Here is a 20,194-nt window from a genome sequence, read left to right as displayed (position 1 = left end):
ACAAATAACTTCTGTGAATATAACTGTCAAAGTAAACCAAGATCAGCTTTTTGGCCTCTATCCTAGGATGACATGTTTGAAGAATAATGCATGGTCAATATTAATTTTACTGTGTGTGTGTGTGTGTGTGTGTGTGTGTGTGTGTGTGTGTGTGTGGTATGTAGTTTGAAGGAAACAGAAGTTTTGTGCTATGCTGAGATCCGAAAAATGGAGAGAATATTAGAAGCTGTTTGGTGGACAGAAGGGAGGAAAAAAAAAAGAATCCCAGAATTAGGTGGCTGAAGACTTTGGAGAGATAACTATAGTATCTAATGGGAAAATCCAAGTTTTACTGTGTAGATTCGAATATGGCCTTCTCCATCATTATCTACATTGCATGCCAATGATTTTAGAGATGGATTATTTTCTAATATAATGATTCATTATAATAGGAGCCACCCAACAATCCCAGTTACCTTACTCTTAAATGGACAAAACATATCTGGTCAAAGCTAAGGTGAGTAACATGGACATCAAAGCATGTGAAACCAAAAATTTCATTTTGTGAACAAGTAAAGGAAGGTGGTCCTGAGAGGCGACAATTGACCATACAGAGAAAGGAAGAGGCCAAAAGACAGTTGAATCTCTAGAAAGAGAAATATAGTTAACTTTTTTAAAAAAAATTTCCATTTCCCGATCCTAGTTCCATGAAGCTTACCTCATTTTCTATCTCTACTGAGATCATCCTACTGAATCTTCACTATAAGTCCTTCTTGTATGAGCTAGCTAGAGTGCCTTTGTGATTTTTTCCAACTTAAGAGACTTGACAAAAGCAACAGTTTTTCATTGGTGGAAGACCTGAGAAAAGAACTTCTGTTTTCATACTTCAATTCTGGGCTCTCACTCTGTTAAGATGATCTTGGCTAGGTATGTTTTCCTCTGTAACCCAAAACAAAGGGTGTTGTATGACTGGTTCCCACCTTTGAAATGTTTCAGAATCAGACATATCATAAGCTTTGTAAAAATACATTCATGAAGACACTATCAAAAAAAGCCCCATATAAGTTTGATTCCTGATACAATTTCATTGCCTGAAATATAGATAATATTCTAGATAAAAATTATCTCACTCAAACCAACATGCTATTGCTAGGCTACTAAAAAATCAACTTTGTTCACATCTTTTCAGAGTACTGCACCAGAAAATAAAATGTGATTCTTATTTGAAAAGTATTTTATGTTGCTTTAATAATGAATATTGCTGATGACTTCTTATTTTAAAACAGAGTAGTCCTTAAGCAGGAAACATATTATTAATATGAAGAAACAAAAAGGAAAGAGTATTGACTTGTGAACACAGATCATCATTGGTTACCTTTGGCTGTAGTGCTATGATCTCCTGAACCATTTCCTCCCAGGTACACATGCATTAGGAACATGTGGATGGTCTATACAGTGTTTGAGAAAAAGAATATTTACAAGAATATATATCATGTAAGTCATGAGTACTTTAGAGAAAAGAACTATTCCTCATACCAATATTACAAAAGAAAAAAAAATTAAAGTCAAGAAAATAATAGAGCAAACTCCCCCCAAAATGAGTTAGAATAGCAAATATTTGTATTTTGTCACTGTATCTTCAATCATTTCATAAAGAAATGGAACAAAATTGATAAGGTTGAGTTTTCCCTTTTACTTTCCTTCCCAGTACCCATAATTCTCTCCTTCTAAAGAAAAAAATATCATTATCAGAGATTTTGTTGTGTATCCTTCATGTCTACAGTTTTATTTTTTAACTCAACAGTTCTCAAATGTTTTATTCCCACTACCCCTTTACTCATTTAAGATTATTAAGGAGCCCAGAAGTTTTGCCTTATGTTAGTTATTTCTATTCATCATATTAGAAATTAAAATTGAGAAAGTTTATTTATTAATGGATCTTAAATAAGTGAATAAACCCATGACTTGTTACCATAAGTAGCATCGTCATGAAAAATAAATTTTCCCAAAGAGGAAAATAGTGCTGGGGTGCCTGGGTGACTCAGTCATTAAGCATCTGCCTTCAGCTCAGGTCATGATCCTGGGGTCCTGGGATCGAGCCCCGCATTGGGCTCCCTGCTCAGCGGGGAGTCTGCTTCTCCCTCTCCCTCTGCTGCTCCCCCTGCTTGTGCTCTCTTTCTCTCTATCATTCTCTCTGTGTCAAATAAATAAATAAAATCTTTAAAAAACAAAATTTTTAAAAAAGAAGAAAATAGTGCTGAGTAATTTTTTAAACATTTTTGAGAACATTTTTAATGTCTGCTAAATAGAGGAAAGCAGGATCCATATTTATTTCTGCATTAAATCTAGTGTGACATGAGGTCTTATCTGAAATACCTTACAAGAAAACCTGGTCTGGCACAGATACATAGATGGGAAAGAAAGGATTTCTTAGACCTCTGAAAAAGATCTTGACAGCTCGAGGAGTTCTTAGACTGCACTTTGAGAACCACTTATTTAATTATATATGTATTTATTTATAAATAATATGTAATATTTCTTTGCATAAATTTAAATTTACTTAAGAGGCACTGTGCTGTATAAACCCTTATGCAAGTTTTTTGAGGTCTATCAGGTTAACACATAATTGTTTCATTTATCTTATCTGCTTTATAATAATTCAAACATTATGGTATTGTTAGAAGTATAGATATAAGGATCAATAATCAGAACAGAGAGCCCAGAAAGAGATCTAAGTTTATGCGGGAACTTGGTTTATGATGAGGGAATGATGATAGCTCACCTAGGTAGCATTTATAATAACACTCAGGGGCTTAATATCTGCATGAGTTAATTGTTAGAAAAGAATGGCAGCTGTAGACCTGTAGAAGAAACAAATCTAAGGTGGATCAGGGACTGAAGAGAAGAATGAAGTCAAGAGGGCAAGAAGTTTCTTGCCAGATCAGCACCTCTTCTGTCATTGATCAGGGCCACTAGCCGACACAGAGCCTCCCAGGCACTGAATACTCTTACCTAAAGTGTAACTTCTTCAATGTCTTTTTATTTCCAGCACATTCTTTGGGGAGACTGCTTGTGGGTTAATGTGAAGTAGACCAAAAATAAAAAAGAGAGACATGCTATGGCAGCTGTGAAACTAGCACATTGCTTAACTCAACAGGAAACTACTTCCCAACAGAAATTTTCATCTGCCATTCTAATTCACTTCATTTATTTTGGATGTTTCTGAATTATTACTCTGTTTTGACACATAAGGCAACTCTTCCAAACCTCTATTGTGTCCTTGCTCTTAGCAAACAGTATTTTCTAAGAAATTATTCTTGTTAATCACCTAATCATAAGAATCAAAGTTTTAATGTTCCATTAACTATGTGATCACTCAGGCAAAATAAATTCCTTGTCATATCTGTCAGGTCATTGCCACCTTTTCAGTGAGCAGACCAGCATGCAAGGAACTAGCATACATTTCCCCAGGCAACTGTTACTAGAAAAACAAACAAAACGGGGCACCTGGGTGGCTCAGTCGTTAAGCGTCTGCCTTAGGCTCAGGTCATGATCCCGGGGTCCTGGGATCGAGCCCCGCATCGGGCTCCCTGCTCAGCGGGAAGCCTGCTTCTCCCTCTCCCACTCCCCCTGCTTGTGTTCCCTCTCTTGCGGTGTCTCTCTCTGTCAAATAAATAAAATCTTTAAAAAAAAAAAAAAAAAAGAAAAAGAAAAACAAACAAAACAAATAAAAGATGTGCCCCTCGATTTATGACATTTAACAAGACAATCTCTAACAAAAGATGTGATGATGATAAAAAATATACTACCTTGGTGCAATACTAATCTACTTGTCACCTTTTCACTTTGATCCACATTTTTTAAATCCCAGTGGATTTCAAACAGCTTCATTAAGCCCTATGCTCTTCCCAAAAGTGACATAGGGGTGAAGTGGTATAAAAGGCCAAACTGTAGATCTACCACTCTCACCTCAATAAGAACTATCCCAGGCTTAACTGGAATAATAATTTATTTTAATAAACTAACAATTTACACATGGGCTTCTGGGTAAGTTTACATGAAAAGAAAGGTTCTTTTGGTTTAGAAATTACTAACAAATGAAAACATTGGTCAAGCAAAAGTATGGGAATTGCTCTACATATGAATTTCTACCCATATGAATTTCTTCCTATAAGACAGATATGAATGACAGATACTAATGCTGGCAAGCATAGGCTTGTGACTAAAATTAATGGATTCAAGTTGGTAAAAATGTATATTCTCCACAATTTTTATAAATATATTGTACTATTTTAGAAGCAGCAGTCCTGATAAAAATAACGTGCTACCAACAGGGATCTCTTGCCCTAAGCTGATGTTGCTAAGGGAAAATTCTCATGGATCATTCTTATTTTTCCTTTTCATCAAAAGTGTAAATAAATATTACTATTTAAAGTCAATGTATAAACATTTACCATTTACTTTTAATTGCCCAAAGAAAATTGGCCAGTGTAGAGATCATCTGTGAGGTGGGATTCATACTGGCTTTGATGATAATTATATTTGATCAAAAATTATATTTTTGAGATGGGTTTTGAGCAATCATTGGAATACATTTAAGAAACCTTGTTAAGCTAATAAGATTGATTCATATAACTGAAAAGTCCAGGAGTATTTAGGCTTAGATTGGATCCGGAGTTGGAGTTTTTTCCTTCCGCAATCCATATCTTTGCCTTCCGTGTTTGCTGAGTTCTTAATCAGGTGTTCGTGTGGTGGCAAAATGGCCCATAGTAGCTTTAGGCTTACAAAGTATTTAGTGCTGACATCATGCCAATCACTAAGAAAAGGATTGTAATTCAGTCTGCTTAGTGTACCTGTCAGTCCTAGATCAATCATAGATCTCAGAGGTATTCAATAATCTGTGGAACGAGCCTTGGTCATTTATGGTAATACAGGTGAAGCAATATAATTCACATTTTTATCTGGAGGCAAGAGTGCAGTGTCCCAAAGGAAGAAAAGGGTTCTGTCTTCAGAAAAGGGGGGAAAGACTGCTACATACACAGAAGTGAGAGATATACCCAACAGCTCAATAAAATTTCTACAAAGCCTAACAGTGATAACATATCATTAACTTCTCATATATTAAGATTTTATAAAAATTATGTTTATCAACTTTTAGTCATACTTCTTCAATCCTGCCGTAATATATTTCTACATTTTTTTTCTTTTTCATAACAATATTGTGTGTGTTCCAAACAGTAAGAAGGTGAAAATAAAAGAGATGAAAGTCAAGCATATTGAATGTGTGTATTTGCCCCTTTCATTCATTCACTGGTGAGACAGACAAGTGAATAAACTAACACATTAATTACAATGTGTAAAAAGTACTATGAAAAATCAACAGGGAAAATAATACAGGAATGTATCCTGTCCTGTGTTTAGGGAAGAGTACTGAGGGAAAACCTCTCTGGAACATAAAGAATGACAATAGGATGCCATATAGTCAAGACATCAGGTTAAGATTAGTGTTTCCCTACTTAATCACATCATGTTGCTCATAGAAAACATTATGTGCTCACTGAGGTAAACTCAGAGGAGAGCTAACCGCCAGAGGCAGGCCTGGAGGCTGCAGACATGGAAGGTTCCCTTGATCACATGCAGGTCTGAAGAATCACATCAATTGTCAAGCTTAGGTGTGGATATCTCATTGAAATGTTTGAGCAGAAAATCGGGGAATGACTTGGACTCAAGAGAAAGTTGCTAACCCAAGATGCAAAATTCTTTAGAAGAAAGAGGATAGGATTCAAAATACTGGCCAATTTTATTATAAAAGGGAAAGGGACAGATGAAGTCATAGACTTAGGGGTAGAAGAATTAAGTAGTTTATAGGTCCCCAGGGAGTTCTAGCATCTCAGGAATCTGCAGGATAATAATGACCACCTCCGTGATCTATCAGAAGAGCTTAAAAATTGTAGATTTCTACTGGGCTCTGCAGAGCTAAAATATTTAATAAACATACAGCATCTTTTTTTATAACATCTTTTTTTGCAGTCACATTTCCTTTATCACTGCCAATGGGGTTTTTCAAGGGAATTATAAATACAAATACTGTTTGTCAGCTGTGATTACCTAGTTCAAAGTGGTCCTATGTTTTAGTGTTTGAATAACAATAATTTTAGAAAATCAGTCATAGTTAACAGGGCTCACCAAATACAAGTCACTAAGTTACATTTTATCATAATAAATTGGATGTACCAATTAAATATTCTATTTAAAGGACACTGAGTACCCTTCATATGTAAATGGGTTGCTGATACCCAATGATGAAAATTTCAATAGTCCCCTTAACCTCTAAAATTTTATTAAATAAATTTTCATTTTCTGTAGACAAGAAAATATTTCAGGATCTTGTGATTTCCCAGTACTTCCACTGTGAATTTAAATCACCCTTATATTATATACATGAAGTTCTACTTAACTGAACATCTTGGTTAATGAAATTGCAAATAAAGCAGGATTTAATTGAAATGATTGAAATGAAAACAGACATTTTTTTAAAAACTAATAAAATAATCATTTGTATGCCATATATATATGTATATATATATATATATATTCTCTATAATAAGCCTTCCTTACTGCAAGTGGTAGGTAAAGAAATTTCTCTTTCTTTTGAAAACAATCATGTCTAGACCAGATAGTCTCATTTCATTTAAAAACTGACTATTCATTTAAAATAGTAAGTACACGGCCTTTGAGGCACTGTTCTAACCACAGTTGTTTTAATGAAAGACAAGTAACTTCTTCTCTAGTGAAAACTGGTAAGGAAAAATGAACAATAAACAGAGAAATAAGATCATTTCAACAGGAATTAGAGGATGAGAGGATATAAAACAGGCTAATATGTTCAGGAGTAATAGAGGCGGGTAGGAACCACTTTAACTGAGTGATGATCACTTTATAGAGGAAAGGTACTGAAGTTAACTGAATGCTCAGGTATATCTCAGCATGCTGGAATACAGTTTTACTTTTTATTTAATCTCAAATGACAAAAAATAAATAAATAAAAAATGTAACCAAAACCAAAACACACATACAAAATGTATTGTGACTTCATTAAATACATAAATGGACACTTTTATCTCCATGGGAATGAAGACTATGGACCTGAAGATAACTATTCTTTAATATATTGGTTAGATGGATAGGATAATTTGAATAAAAAGAAGCTTATATAGGGTTCTTGATTGACTCCTGTCTTGTTACATGCTTTTCTTTGATACCTCTGGTATTCTTTTGCTGACAGTTGTGAGGCAAACGATAAAAGAGTGGAATTTCTGTTCTTTCCTGACCGCAAAGACCCCCAGTGAACCCACATACAAGATCTAGCTGAGTATTAGAAAGGTCCTGTCTATAACTCAAACAAACAAACCCTCTCTGGCATCTCCATGGCAATAGGAAGGCTACTATGTGAGACAAGTTAATAGGTGCTGTGGTAAACAGGGCTTCTGCATGAAAGAATCTGTAACAATGTGGTTGGTCCAGAGGGTAGAGATGGCATGATACACCAACCCAACAGCAAGAAACAGAATCAGTGTAAAGTCCAAAATCAGGTTTAGAAACTTGAGCTCCTGACTTCAGTGGACCTTAAAGGACCACATGCTCTCATTGCTACAATGACTTTGGTATCAAATAAATTGAGTTTTGTGAAACCCAAATTGTAAATTCAGCCTACAAGCTTCACACTGCCTTGATTGTGCAGGTTGACTCCTAGATCAGATTTATTCACAGGGCTCCTATCCTTTTCATAAAAGCCTTATGGATGTCTAGAAGTCTACCTAGAATTCAGTGTTCATTTTATAGGGGGGACCAGCACACTTGGTTTTTCATTTGTCATTCTTGAACTTACAATGGCTAAGTAATTGACAAAGGTTATATAGATAGCAAGAATTTCACCCAGTTTTAACAAGAATTTATGTAATACCAATCGTTCTAATATCACAATAAAATAACTTAGTATTTTTGAAGCTGGGAGACCCAATATGGTAAAATTTTTGCTGCAAAGTAGACTCTAGGCTATAAGAGAGTGAGACTATATCTACATTATCCCTAGCACCCGGACAAAGGCTTGGCACAGCGTAGGCATTCACAAATATTGAATAAATAATGTACATGCATCCATATGAAAAGTTGAAATATTGCAATTTTTAAAAACAGTCAAAAAGACTTCAGATCTCTTTGTGGGTTAATTTACAAAGCTCACATAGTCCCTACTCTTTTTCTTTTTATGTTATAGTTGGTGCAAAATTTGGTATCAGAAGTTAATGGACAGACTGGAATGCTTCTTTCTATTTAATTCTACATTTTCCCTCTTGCTTCAGTAAAATACAAAACCCTTCTGGTCCCAAATTCTCAGACACAGGTGGTATTCCTGCTGACAGATCAGTAGCGAGAACAATGCACCCGTCATCAGGAAATTATATCAGGCGTACGTTACAACCACTTAGCAGCTGAAACACTGAAGGGATAGCATTAGAGACAAAAGATAAAAGGAACTGGCAGAGAGAAAATGTGGATGCATCCCCACAGTCCAAACCACCAAGGATCTCAAAAGCAGCTAGGCAAGAGCTTAATGGGGCGCAGTTCAATTTTACAATTAAGAGCAACTGTTTTCAAACAAGCCTTAGCATAATGATTAAGCATAGTAAATAGAGAATATAAAATTGAATTGGGAAGGAATGCCTGAAAGAAATATGTTCTATTCTAAGCAACAAGAACATTCACCTGTCTAGAGTGAATGTTGTACCAAATGCTTGTTTCTAAATTATTAGATACACTGATATGATTGAAGACAATTTTCCTGGACCAACATAGTATTAACATTTTAAAATATTTTTTTCATCCTTTAGATATAAGCGAACTATGAGAAATGTGCATAATTTAAGAGATTTGAAAACATGATTAACTATTGTTATAAATTTCAAAGATAATCCTTGATAGCAATTGCTATGATTCTTCCACGTTCCTTCCACACATTTTTAAACCTAATATTTCCTTCAAACTAAAGAGAGAATCTATTCAGTCTTTGGATATATGACACAATGCAACTCTACCACTACTATTAATAATAGTAACTACAACTATGTTTAGCTCAATCCCAACCACTTTACATTACCAATGAATCCTTATACAACTCTATAAAGTAGATATCATCCCTCATTTTACATATGAAAACATTGAGTTTCTAGAGTTTAAGAAACTTGTCCAAAATTACAATAGGCTGAGTTAGAACTCAAAACCCTTTCTGTATTATAGCATTGTACTTACTCCAATCATTATGATACATGTCTTCTCACATTCTTGTTGATTTAATATAAACAGTAATTTCCTTATTGAGGCCTTTGTAAATGTCATAGTTCTATAACTCATGACTAGTTTATCTCTCAGTGACTCAAATTAGTTTCAGAATATTGTTGCAGTGACATGTGAGCTGTAGTACAAGACGGGGAAAATGAATAGGTTAAAGGCAATCAATGAATCTGGGTCTAAGAACCTTTGTCTAACCTTGAAGTCATCCTATACCTTTTGTCTGTCCTACATACTCTACATCCAGCAAATTTTGTAGGTCATCATTCCAAAAAATAACTGAACTCCACTTGATGCTCACCAGCAACTCCGTTGTATCCCTAGTTCAAGCTGTCACTATCTTCCTCTAAATTACTACAATGGCATCTCAATTTGTCTCTCTTTTTTTTAATACCTTCCCCCTCTCCATCCTTAACCCTGCCATCTACACAGCAGCCTTGATGTTTCTTTTCAAACATGAGGAACATCATATCACCCCCGAATAAAATCACCAAAGCTTCTCATCACAATTTGCACTTTTTTACTCAATTTCTAACAACTTATAATCACATAAAATGTTCAATACTAAGAGTAATATTTTTACAAAACCGTTTTAGAATAAGTGGCCAACCTGATGCCCCATCACATCTGAATACTTAGTGTGTATTTTCCACAAAAAAGGGGGCATTTTTCTATGTAACTACAATACAATCACCAATAACAGGGATTTATCTGACATTGACATGACTACAATCTAATCCTCAGACTTCAGTCAAGTGTCACCTATTGTCCAAATAATGTACTTCATAGCAAATGAATTCAGTTCAGGAAAACATATTCCATTTGGTAATGTCTCTTTTTATCTTCTTCAGTTTATTAAAGTTCCTCAGATTTTTCTTGCCTTTCATGTCCTCAACATTTTTGAAGATTTTGAAGTTACAGAATGTTCCTATATTTGGGATTGAATTATGTTTTTCTTGTACTAAGATTATGCTTATTTTGGAGGAATATTATAAAAGTGACAATATTGGGCTCCTGGGTGGTTCAAGTCAGTTAAGCATCTGCCTTTGGCTCAGGTCATGATCTCAGTCAGGGTCCTAGGTTCAAGCCCCATGTTGGGCTTCCTGCTCAGCAGGGAGTCTGCTTGTCCCTCACCCTTTGCCCTTCTCCCCCCTTGTGCTCTCTCTCCCTCTCTCTGTCTCAAATAAATAAAATCCTTAAAAATAAATAAATAAATAAATGTAACAATGTGCTGTCAACTGCATCCTATGAGGTGATATGCAATTTTTTAAAGTTTTTATTAAATTCCAGTTAGTTAACATTCACTGTAATATTAGTTTGAAGTGTACATTATAGTGATTCAACACTTCCATACAACACCCAGTACTCATCACAGCAAGTGCACTCCTAATCCCTACCACCTGTTTTATCCATCTCCCCAACCACCTCTCTTCTGGTAACCATCACTTTGTTCTCTATTGTTAAAAGTCTGTTTCTTTGTTTGCCTCTCTCTCTTTTTTCTTTTCCTTTGCGCATTTGTTTCTTAAATTCCACATATGAATGAAATCATATGGTATCTGTCTTTCTCTGACATATTTCACTTAGCATTATACTCTCTAGTTTTACCCATATCACTGCAAAAGGCAAGATTTCATTCTTTTTTATGGTTGAGTAATATTCCAGTGTGTGTATGTGCATGTATGTGCACACACACACACCACTTCTTCTTTATGCATTCATTAGTCAATGCCCACTTGAGCTGTTTCCATAATTTGGCTATTGTAGATAACGCCACTATAAACATCGGGGTGCATGTGTCCCTCTGAATCAGTATTTTTGTATCCTTCGAGTAAATAATAGTACAATTGCTGAATCATTACAGGGTAGTTCTATTTTTAACTTTTTGAGGACACTCCATACTGTTTTCTACAGTGGTTGTACCAGTTTGCATTCCCACCAATAGTGCAAGAGGGTTCTCCTTTCTCCACATCCTCGCCAACATCTTTTGTTTCCTGTGCTGTTAATTTTAGCCATTCTGACAGGTGTAAGGTGATACCTCATTGTAGTTTTTTTTTTAAGATTTTATTTATTTGTCAGAGAGGGGGAGAAAGCAACAGAGAGAGCACAAGCAGGGGGAGCAGCAGGCAGAGAAGCAGGCTCCCCCTTGAGCAAGGAGGCAGACACCTAACTGACTGAGCCACCCAGGTGTCCCACCTCATTGTAGTTTTGATATCTATTTCCCTTATGATCAGTGATATTGAGCATCTTTCCATGTGTGTATTGGCCATCTGTATGTCTTCTTTGGCAAAATGTCTGTTCATGTCTTCTGCCCATTTTTTAATTGGATTATTCAGTTTTGGGGTATTGAGTTGGATAAGTTCTTTATACATTTTGGATTCCAACCCTATACTGGATATGTCATTTGCAAATATCTCCTCCCTTCCCATAGGTTACCTTCTAGTTTTGTTGATTGTGTCCTTTGCTATGCAGAAGCTTTTTAACTTGATGAAGTCCCGATAGTTCATTTTTGCTTTTGTTTCCTTTGCCTCCGGACATGTATCTAGTAAGAAGTTGCTATGACTTATGTCAAAGAGGTTACTGCCTATTTTATCCTCTAAGACTTTGATGGTTTCTTGTCTCACATTTAAGTCTATAATCCATTTTGAATTTATTTTTGGGTTTGGTGTAAGAAAGTGGTCCAGTTTCATTCTTCTGTATGTTGCTGTCCAGTTTTCCCAACACCATTTGTTGAAGAGACTCTTTTTCCCAGTGGATATTCTTTCCTGCCTTGTTGAAAATTAAATGACCATATGGTTGTGGGTTCATTTCTGGGTTTTCTATTCTGTTCCATTGATCTATGTGTCTGCTTTTGTGCGAGTACCATAGTGTTTTGATTACTATAGCTTTGTAATATAATTTGAGGTCCAGAATTGGGATGTCTCCACCTTTGCTTTTCTTTTTCAAGGTTGCTTTGGCTATTCCGGATCTTTTGTGGTTCCATACAGTTTTTAGGACTGCTTGTTCTAGCTCTGTAAAAAATGCTGTTGGTATTTTGCTAGGAGTTTCATTAAATGTGTAGATTGCTTTGGGTAGTATAGACATTTTAACAATATTTGTTCTTGCAATCCATGAGCATGGAATGTTTTTCCATTTCTTTGTGTCATCTTCGAAACAAAATCAATAAAGTAATGGGATATAAAATCAATGTACAGAAATCTGTTACATTTCTGTACACCAATAATGATATAAAATTTTGAATTGTCCCATTGCCAGTGATGTTACTCTGATTATTTGATTAGCTTCTTCAAGTAAATACTCTTTTTCTCTTCTAATTTATTATTTTATGGGAAAATACTTCAAAACTGTTTAAATATGCCATCCCTCAACAAACATTCGATTTATCCCTATTTATAGAAATATGGATTCATAGTTTCCTATTTATTCAGTGGATTATAATGTATAAACAGCATTTATTTGAGTATTTAGTTTGTTCCATATTTGGTAAGTGGTAGTCCTTCCAAGCAAATTTCTGTGTCATTTTGACATGCCACCCTCATCCTCTGAGCATTTCTTTGCTTTTTGTCACAAGTTATTCTGGACTCATCTTGTACTTTCTCTGACCACCTCTAGAATCAATTCCTTTAATGAGTCCTGGTTTCTTTTAGTGAAGAATGGTATTTAGTAGCTAAGATTTGGGTGCTAGGTATGCTCATTCTTATTCAGATACTACTGCTCCCAGACATTCTGAGTGGACATAGAAAATATATGTATGTAGATATTTTTATGTACACACACAGGGTTTATATATGTGTGTGCGTGTATGAATGTATGTATTAAAAACCATGAAGTCACACCTATATCTCCATTTCCAGTAGACAGAAATCTGACTCTTACTATCCTTAATATATTCACTCATTTTATCAATCCCCCTCTTTGAAATGAATCTGCCTTCCCATCTGCTGTACCCTCCATACGATTTTGGGCTCTAACATACCACACAGCACCATTGCTTCATTTGGAAACCACCCCCCATCCCTTTGGATTGGACTCTAATACCCCATGTTATTAAGTACTCGAATGGAGACAGTCTCTTAATCTTATTTAAGCTTTTACACCTGCACTGATCCACCTTGGCTATCCTCCAAGTGTGTATACCTACATTACTCTGCCCTATATAATGGCTCCAGGCCTGAAATGTTCAGGAAAGGAAGACAAGAAAGAGGGAGATCTTTAGATAACTTGAATAAAGGACAAAACTTGTACTTGGACCTATAAATTCCTCCTTACAATAGACAATATCTAACTTCCAATGTCATCTCTTACCTTTTCTTCTCCCTTGGCCTTGAAGTACTTGATCCTAGAACACACCAAGCACAGAACTGCCTCACATCTGTGCAGTTGTTATTTCCTTTACCTGGAACATATATCTCCCACCCTCACCCCACCCAGACCCAGCCACTCTCCATCAACCTACCTTGACTTAATTGAATTGTACTTTCTACTTCAGTATACCATGTTATTTCATGTTATGTTATAGCCGATTCCCTTGAAGTTGAATGTCACAGGGATTTTGTTTTATTCAATGCTGTATTCTCATTACCAGAAGAGGTTTGGTACAAAATGTATCCTTTCTTAATACCTTGTTTGAATAAATAGGTGACACATGGTACCTCAGTCCCTGGCTTTGCCTGCCAAAGGGTTTTCATCTTTGACCAGTTGCCTTGTGCCTTTGTTTATTCATCTCACTTGCTATTAATTTATAGCTCTAGTTCTTCCCTGTTCTGCCATTATGTCTGTTTCTGCTCAGGCCTGCTTGGCTGGCCTAGGTTACTGGACTTCAGACTCCAGATTCTGGAACAAGCTGTACAGGCTATCCTTGGACAGCCCAATCCCATTTTCATCCCCCAGAGCTAATGAATTCAGTTACTATACCTGGCATAGAACAGTTATTGCCAAATAATTTCCATGAATGTTTTCTTTCATTATCTTCCCAATATTCTATTCACTGATTTCAATATTCTGTTTAGAAAATTTCCATTTTCTCATTTAAGCACATCATTGCAGTATTTCTCAGAAACAGATTAACATGTTGAAAATCTTATAATCTACTGAGATTAAGCATTACTTCATTTTCCTCTCAGATGGTCACTTTAGGCACAGATTAATGCCAAAATGATCAGCTAGCATTTACTAGAACCTCATTAGAATTGTGACTAGGAAAATGCTTCCTTCCCACTTGTGATGTTTCTCCTTCTACAGGAGTGCAGCTCCTGGCCTCCTTCCATCCTTTGCTCTTTTTTCCTAAGAGGAAGTAGCTGATTACACGAGCCATAAATTTAGGAAAGGCAAACCAGTTATGCATGGCTCAGCACTATTCCTCTTCTTTTTGGAATCTGTTGATTCCCCCATGGTGGGAAAGTTCTCCCAAACTCAGGTTTGCCAGCTCCTAGGTAGGTAAGTTTGCCTAATTCTAAGAATCAGTGTTAGGAAGCCTTAGCCATACTAATAAATAAAGGTAAATGATATTCTGGCCCTTTTACATAGTTCCTTGATATATCTCATATTATTTAGATCCCTGAGCTGGGATGCCAGCATTAATAATCTTGTAAAAAATTTTCTTGTTTTAGTAGTATTTTCCCCCATTCTGATTCTTAGTCAAAACGTGCAAGTTAGGTGATATGTTCAGAGTATAAATTGGCTTAAGCTTAGCAAGACTCCTATTACCAAAACAAACTTAGTCATTTCTTGGGGCATGCATTTTGTTTGTTTATGTCTCATGACTTCACAAACATATTGTTTTGGCAGGATAGTTTGTTAATATGTTGGTTCATGTTTTGATCTCCTTGTTATAAGGGAACTGAAAGAATGAAAGGTATTTTTCCTTCCTCAATACCACAAAGTTGACTGAGCCTTGTTTTGATGAGTATGGAAGCCCTTGCTTCAAAGCATTATTAATGACTTTTTTTTTTCTTTCAGAATCACAAAAGTTACCAGGCACTTGATGGTGATGGGCAAAAAGCTGACACTGTAAGAGGAGAAGGCATAAGTAGCCAGTCTTCGAAGGGAGTAAGTAAGTTTTGCTGCTACTAAGAAGAGGATGAGGATGTTGAAATTTCATCAAATGTTATGTATCTTGCCCCCTCCCCACCTTGAAAATAGGACCATGGTTACACGGTGTCTTTGAAGGCTAACTAGTACAATCACATCTGGCCTGGCACTTATGAATCTGCCCGGTTCACCCAACAGAGCCCAAAAGAAGATGGAGGACTAGATTTCACAGCAATATAGTGCCCACATCAAATATTATAAACAAGAGAGCTGTTGGAACTAGGACTCTCTCTCATCCTATGAGTATCATAAAATTCCTTGAACACTGAAATAATATGTGAGGAGCCTCACAAAAAGAACAAAGATGGAATTTCTTGTTATACAGATTTTTAAAAAAAAGTGTCTGTAAACCAAACTACTATCATAGAACATTAAATAATGGAACATTATTATTATCCCAGTAAATTTTCTCAGGCTTCTTTCCTTGCCCCTAACCCCCAAGACCACTACTGTTCTAACTTTTTGTCACAATAAACTAGTTTTACTTGTTCTAGATTTTAATATAAATCAATAATAGAGCATGTAAGATTTCTTATAAAGCTTCTTTCATTCAGAATAATGTTTTGCAACTCATTCATGTTGCTACCTGTATCAGTGTTTTATTATTTTTTATTGCTGAGTAGTATTTCATATGAAATGCCATAGTTTATTTTCCACTCTCCTATTGAGTAACACCTGGAAGTTGACTTCCAGTTTTGGACTATTATAAATAAGGCTACTGTAAACATTCTGGTACATATTTATTTGGATACATAAGGTTTTAGCTGTTGTTTGTTTTATATTTTTTAGGGGTAAATATTACATGTTTGCTTAGTCACCAGGGAGATGTATGTTTTGTTTTATACAAAACTATTATAACATTTTTCCAAACAGGCTGTGCCATTTTGCACTCCCACCAACAATGTATAAGAGTTCTGGTTCTGTTTGGTCCACATCTTGACCCAACTACTGATGTTGTCAGTCTTTTTAATTTCAGTCATTATGGTGAACATTTTAAATACTTTTAATTATTATTTAACATTATATAATAAAGACTAATCAGTTAATGGAAAGGAAAGGAAAATATCTATTTTACTTAGCATTAACCCTAGTGTTTAGGGAACTGCCTGGCATAGTAAATACACCATTAAGATTTGTTGAGTAAAGCAATTATGTAAAAATTATCAGAAATGTTTTTTCATGTCTTTTCTTTGCACTAAATTTGCTGACATAAATTGAGTGATATAGTCTTTTTATTTCTAGCCTCTAAATATTTATCAGATTCATTTTTATCACCACATAGCATTGTATTCATTTAAATTCATGTCATTCATTTCCCAGAGTATTATTCATTTTTGCTTATCAATCAAATTTGCATCTTTCAATCATGCTTGAAACTCTCAATAGTATCTTCTCCCCTAATTAACTTAGTCAATACAGTCCTATCTCCTTCTACCCAACTATATATCTATTTATATTCCTAATACTCAGTATGTCTCCATGCTTTTACGCATGTTGCTCAAAAGGAACATTAAATCAAGAAGGATTCAACAATCTCCTAAAGTATATACAGAGCAAAAGAGAGGTCCTTCTGATGTCCATTATGGAACAGGACAGCCTGGGTATCTGCTAGAGCCATTGCCCCCAGCGTTTTCTTGCCTCAGCGGGCGTTGCTCTTGACTGCTGGGTCTCTCCTCTGAACAGACGCACACGTCTCCGTAGGTGGCCTATATCCTAAGCAGAGCTAAAGTCCTTTAGAATTCCTCTTCCTTAATCTGTCAAAGTTACACTCCTTAGTTTCCGGTCCTTCTGGCCCCTTCTACTGTTCTTCCATTAGAATTTCTGTTCCAAAGAAGCAAGGCTGTGGCTGTATGGTTGTGCGTGTGTTCAAGAAATATTTGTTGAAAATAGACAAATATCTTTATATTGGCTGAGGTCCTAGAAATGAGTTTGGGCCTCAAACTGAAGGTTTCTTTTACTCTACAAAAATCCCATCTCTGAAGAACACTTTTTTTTTTTCTTTTCAGCACCTTTCGGGTATAGGAGGCTAATTTCATCTTTCAAACACAAAAACCTATTTACTCATTAGAGGTAGGATGCTTTTAAATATACAGGAAAGATTACTGACACCACTGGGTGGATGTGGCTATAAATTTACGAGTTTTTTCTTCTCTTGATGGAAAAAACACAAATATATAAAATTTAACCTTCAAGAGACATTCTGTTACAAAGCCACAGCAAATTTCTTCAATGTTTTCAATGGATAAATCTCTCTTCCATGCTTTCCATATATACTGTTCCTTTCCCCCAGAACATTCCTGACTGATCTATTCCTTTAAATTTCAGTTTAAACATAACTTCTGCAGAAGCATAAGTCTTATTTGTATACTTAGATTATGCTGGGTATCTTTGCTCTATTTTCTCTTCACTCCCTGTATTTCTCATATCATGTTACTTTACTTTTATTCTTTATTTAAAGACTATCTTTTTTGCTGGAGTTCATGTTGAGCTTGGTGTTTGCTCTATTCCTAGTACTTTTCACAGTGCCTGGCATGAAGCTGTGCTCAATAAATGTTTTTTGAATGAATGCATTATTGAATGCCTAATAATCCTTTAAAAATATTGTTGTATCTCCAGATCCTAACAATGACAAAATAGAGGAATAAAGAGAATCTAAGTGTAGTTGGTTGAAAGAAAGAGGGAGACGGAATAGAAGGAAGGAAGGAAGAAAGGAAGGAAGGAAGGAAGGAAGGAAGGAAGGAAGGAAGGAAGGAAGGAAGGAAGGAAAGAAGGAAGGAAAGAGGGAGGGAGGGAGGAGGGATTTTTTTTTTTTTTTTAAGATTTTATTGAGGAAGTGTCAACAGCGCCGGCGGGAACAGACATGCCTGCAGCCAAGAAGCAGAAGCTAAGCAGCGACGAGAACAGCAACCCAGACCTCTCTGGAGATGAAAATGATGATGCTGTCAGTATAGAAAGTGGTACAAACACTGAACGCCCTGATACACCTACAAATACACCAAATGCTCCTGGAAGGAAAAGTTGGGGGAAGGGAAAATGGAAGTCAAAGAAATGCAAATATTCTTTCGAGTGTGTAAATAGTCTCAAGGAAGATCATAATCAACCATTGTTTGGAGTACAATTTAACTGGCACAGTAAAGAAGGAGATCCATTAGTGTTTGCAACTGTAGGAAGCAACAGAGTTACCTTATATGAATGTCACTCACAAGGAGAAATCTGGTTGTTGCAATCTTATGTGGATGCGGATGCTGATGAAAACTTTTACACTTGTGCATGGACATATGATAGCAATACAAGCCATCCTTTGCTGGCCGTGGCTGGATCTAGAGGCATAATTAGGATAATTAATCCCATAACAATGCAGTGCATAAAGCATTATGTTGGCCATGGAAATGCTATCAATGAGCTGAAATTCCACCCAAGAGATCCAAATCTTCTCCTGTCAGTAAGTAAAGATCAGGCATTACGATTGTGGAATATCCAAACAGACACTCTGGTGGCGATATTTGGAGGCGTAGAAGGGCACAGAGATGAAGTTCTAAGTGCTGATTATGATCTTTTGGGTGAAAAAATAATGTCCTGTGGTATGGATCACTCTCTTAAACTTTGGAGGATCAATTCAAAGAGAATGATGAATGCAATTAAGGAATCTTACGATTATAATCCAAATAAAACTAACAGAATCTCATCGGGCTATTAACACTTTCACTGTCACTATGGCCATTTATTTCTCAGAAAATTCACTTTCCTGACTTTTCCACCAGAGACATACATAGGAATTATGTCGATTGTGTGCGATGGTTAGGTGATTTGATACTTTCCAAGTCTTGTGAAAATGCCATTGTGTGCTGGAAACCTGGCAAAATGGAAGATGATATAGATAAAATTAAACCCAGTGAGTCTAATGTGACTATTCTTGGGTGATTCGATTACAGCCAGTGTGACATTTGGTACATGAGGTTTTCTATGGATTTCTGGCAAAAGATGCTTGCATTGGGCAATCAGGTTGGCAAACTTTATGTTTGGGATTTAGAAGTAGAAGATCCTCATAAAGGCAAATGTACAACACTGACTCATCATAAATGTGGTGCTGCTATTCGACAAACCAGTTTTAGCAGGGATAGCAGTATTCTTATAGCTGTTTGTGATGATGCCAGTATTTGGCGCTGGGATCGACTTCGATAAAATACTTTTTCTTAATCAAAAAAAAAAAAAGATTTTATTTATTTGTCAGATTGAGAGAGAGAGAGAGAGAGCACAAGCAGAGGGAGTGGGAGAGGGAGAAGCAGGCTTCCCGCGGAGCAGGGAGCCCGATGCGGGGCTCGATCCCAGGACCCTGGGATCATGACCTGAGCCGAAGGCAGACGCTCAACGACTGAGCCACCCAGGCGACCCCGGGAGGAGGGATTTTGATACAAGAAAAGTATCAGTGAAAATTTAGGTGTAAAACTACATTACCCTCTCTACCCCACCATCAGTTTCTATGAAATTCATGAGAATTCTTGCCTCTAGCTGTTTTCAACATCACTAACATAAAATATACTTATTTTTACTGACCACCGGTTAAAGAAGCATGAAATGTCTGTAATTGAACATAATGTCTTAAGTGTTCCTAGCAATGCTTGAAATGTATCAAATAAAGAAAGCAATATTAGTAATAACTGAGATCATGTATTTCTTCCTGAAACAATGTGTGTGTACATTCTATACACAGTAAGTGGCTTAAGTGCTTTTTAATGAGAAAAACTGTCAGCTAAAGATTTTAATTTTAATTTAATATTGGAGG

At 36.0% G+C, this 20,194-nt stretch overlaps 2 protein-coding genes across 8 annotated transcripts in view; one reads left to right on the top strand and one right to left on the bottom strand.

The window, feature by feature from the left end:
* The window catches only part of CCSER1 (coiled-coil serine rich protein 1), a 1,349,277-nt gene that overhangs the window by 346,983 nt on the left and 982,100 nt on the right, over nucleotides 1-20,194 (bottom strand). The window lies entirely within an intron of this gene.
* LOC116628693 (polycomb protein EED-like) lies at nucleotides 1,417-19,601 on the top strand. The gene is given in 4 exon segments (XM_032399027.1): nucleotides 1,417-1,473; nucleotides 15,280-15,373; nucleotides 18,246-19,088; nucleotides 19,127-19,601. Coding segments are annotated over 4 exon segments (1,461 nt in total). The 3' UTR covers nucleotides 19,594-19,601.

The sequence above is a fragment of the Phoca vitulina genome, unplaced genomic scaffold, assembly GCF_004348235.1.
Source record: "Phoca vitulina isolate PV1807 unplaced genomic scaffold, GSC_HSeal_1.0 scaffold3, whole genome shotgun sequence".
Lineage (NCBI taxonomy): Eukaryota > Metazoa > Chordata > Mammalia > Carnivora > Phocidae > Phoca > Phoca vitulina.
The sequence above is the reverse complement of the archived record's forward strand: the minus strand, read 5'-3'. Positions and strand labels throughout refer to the sequence as shown.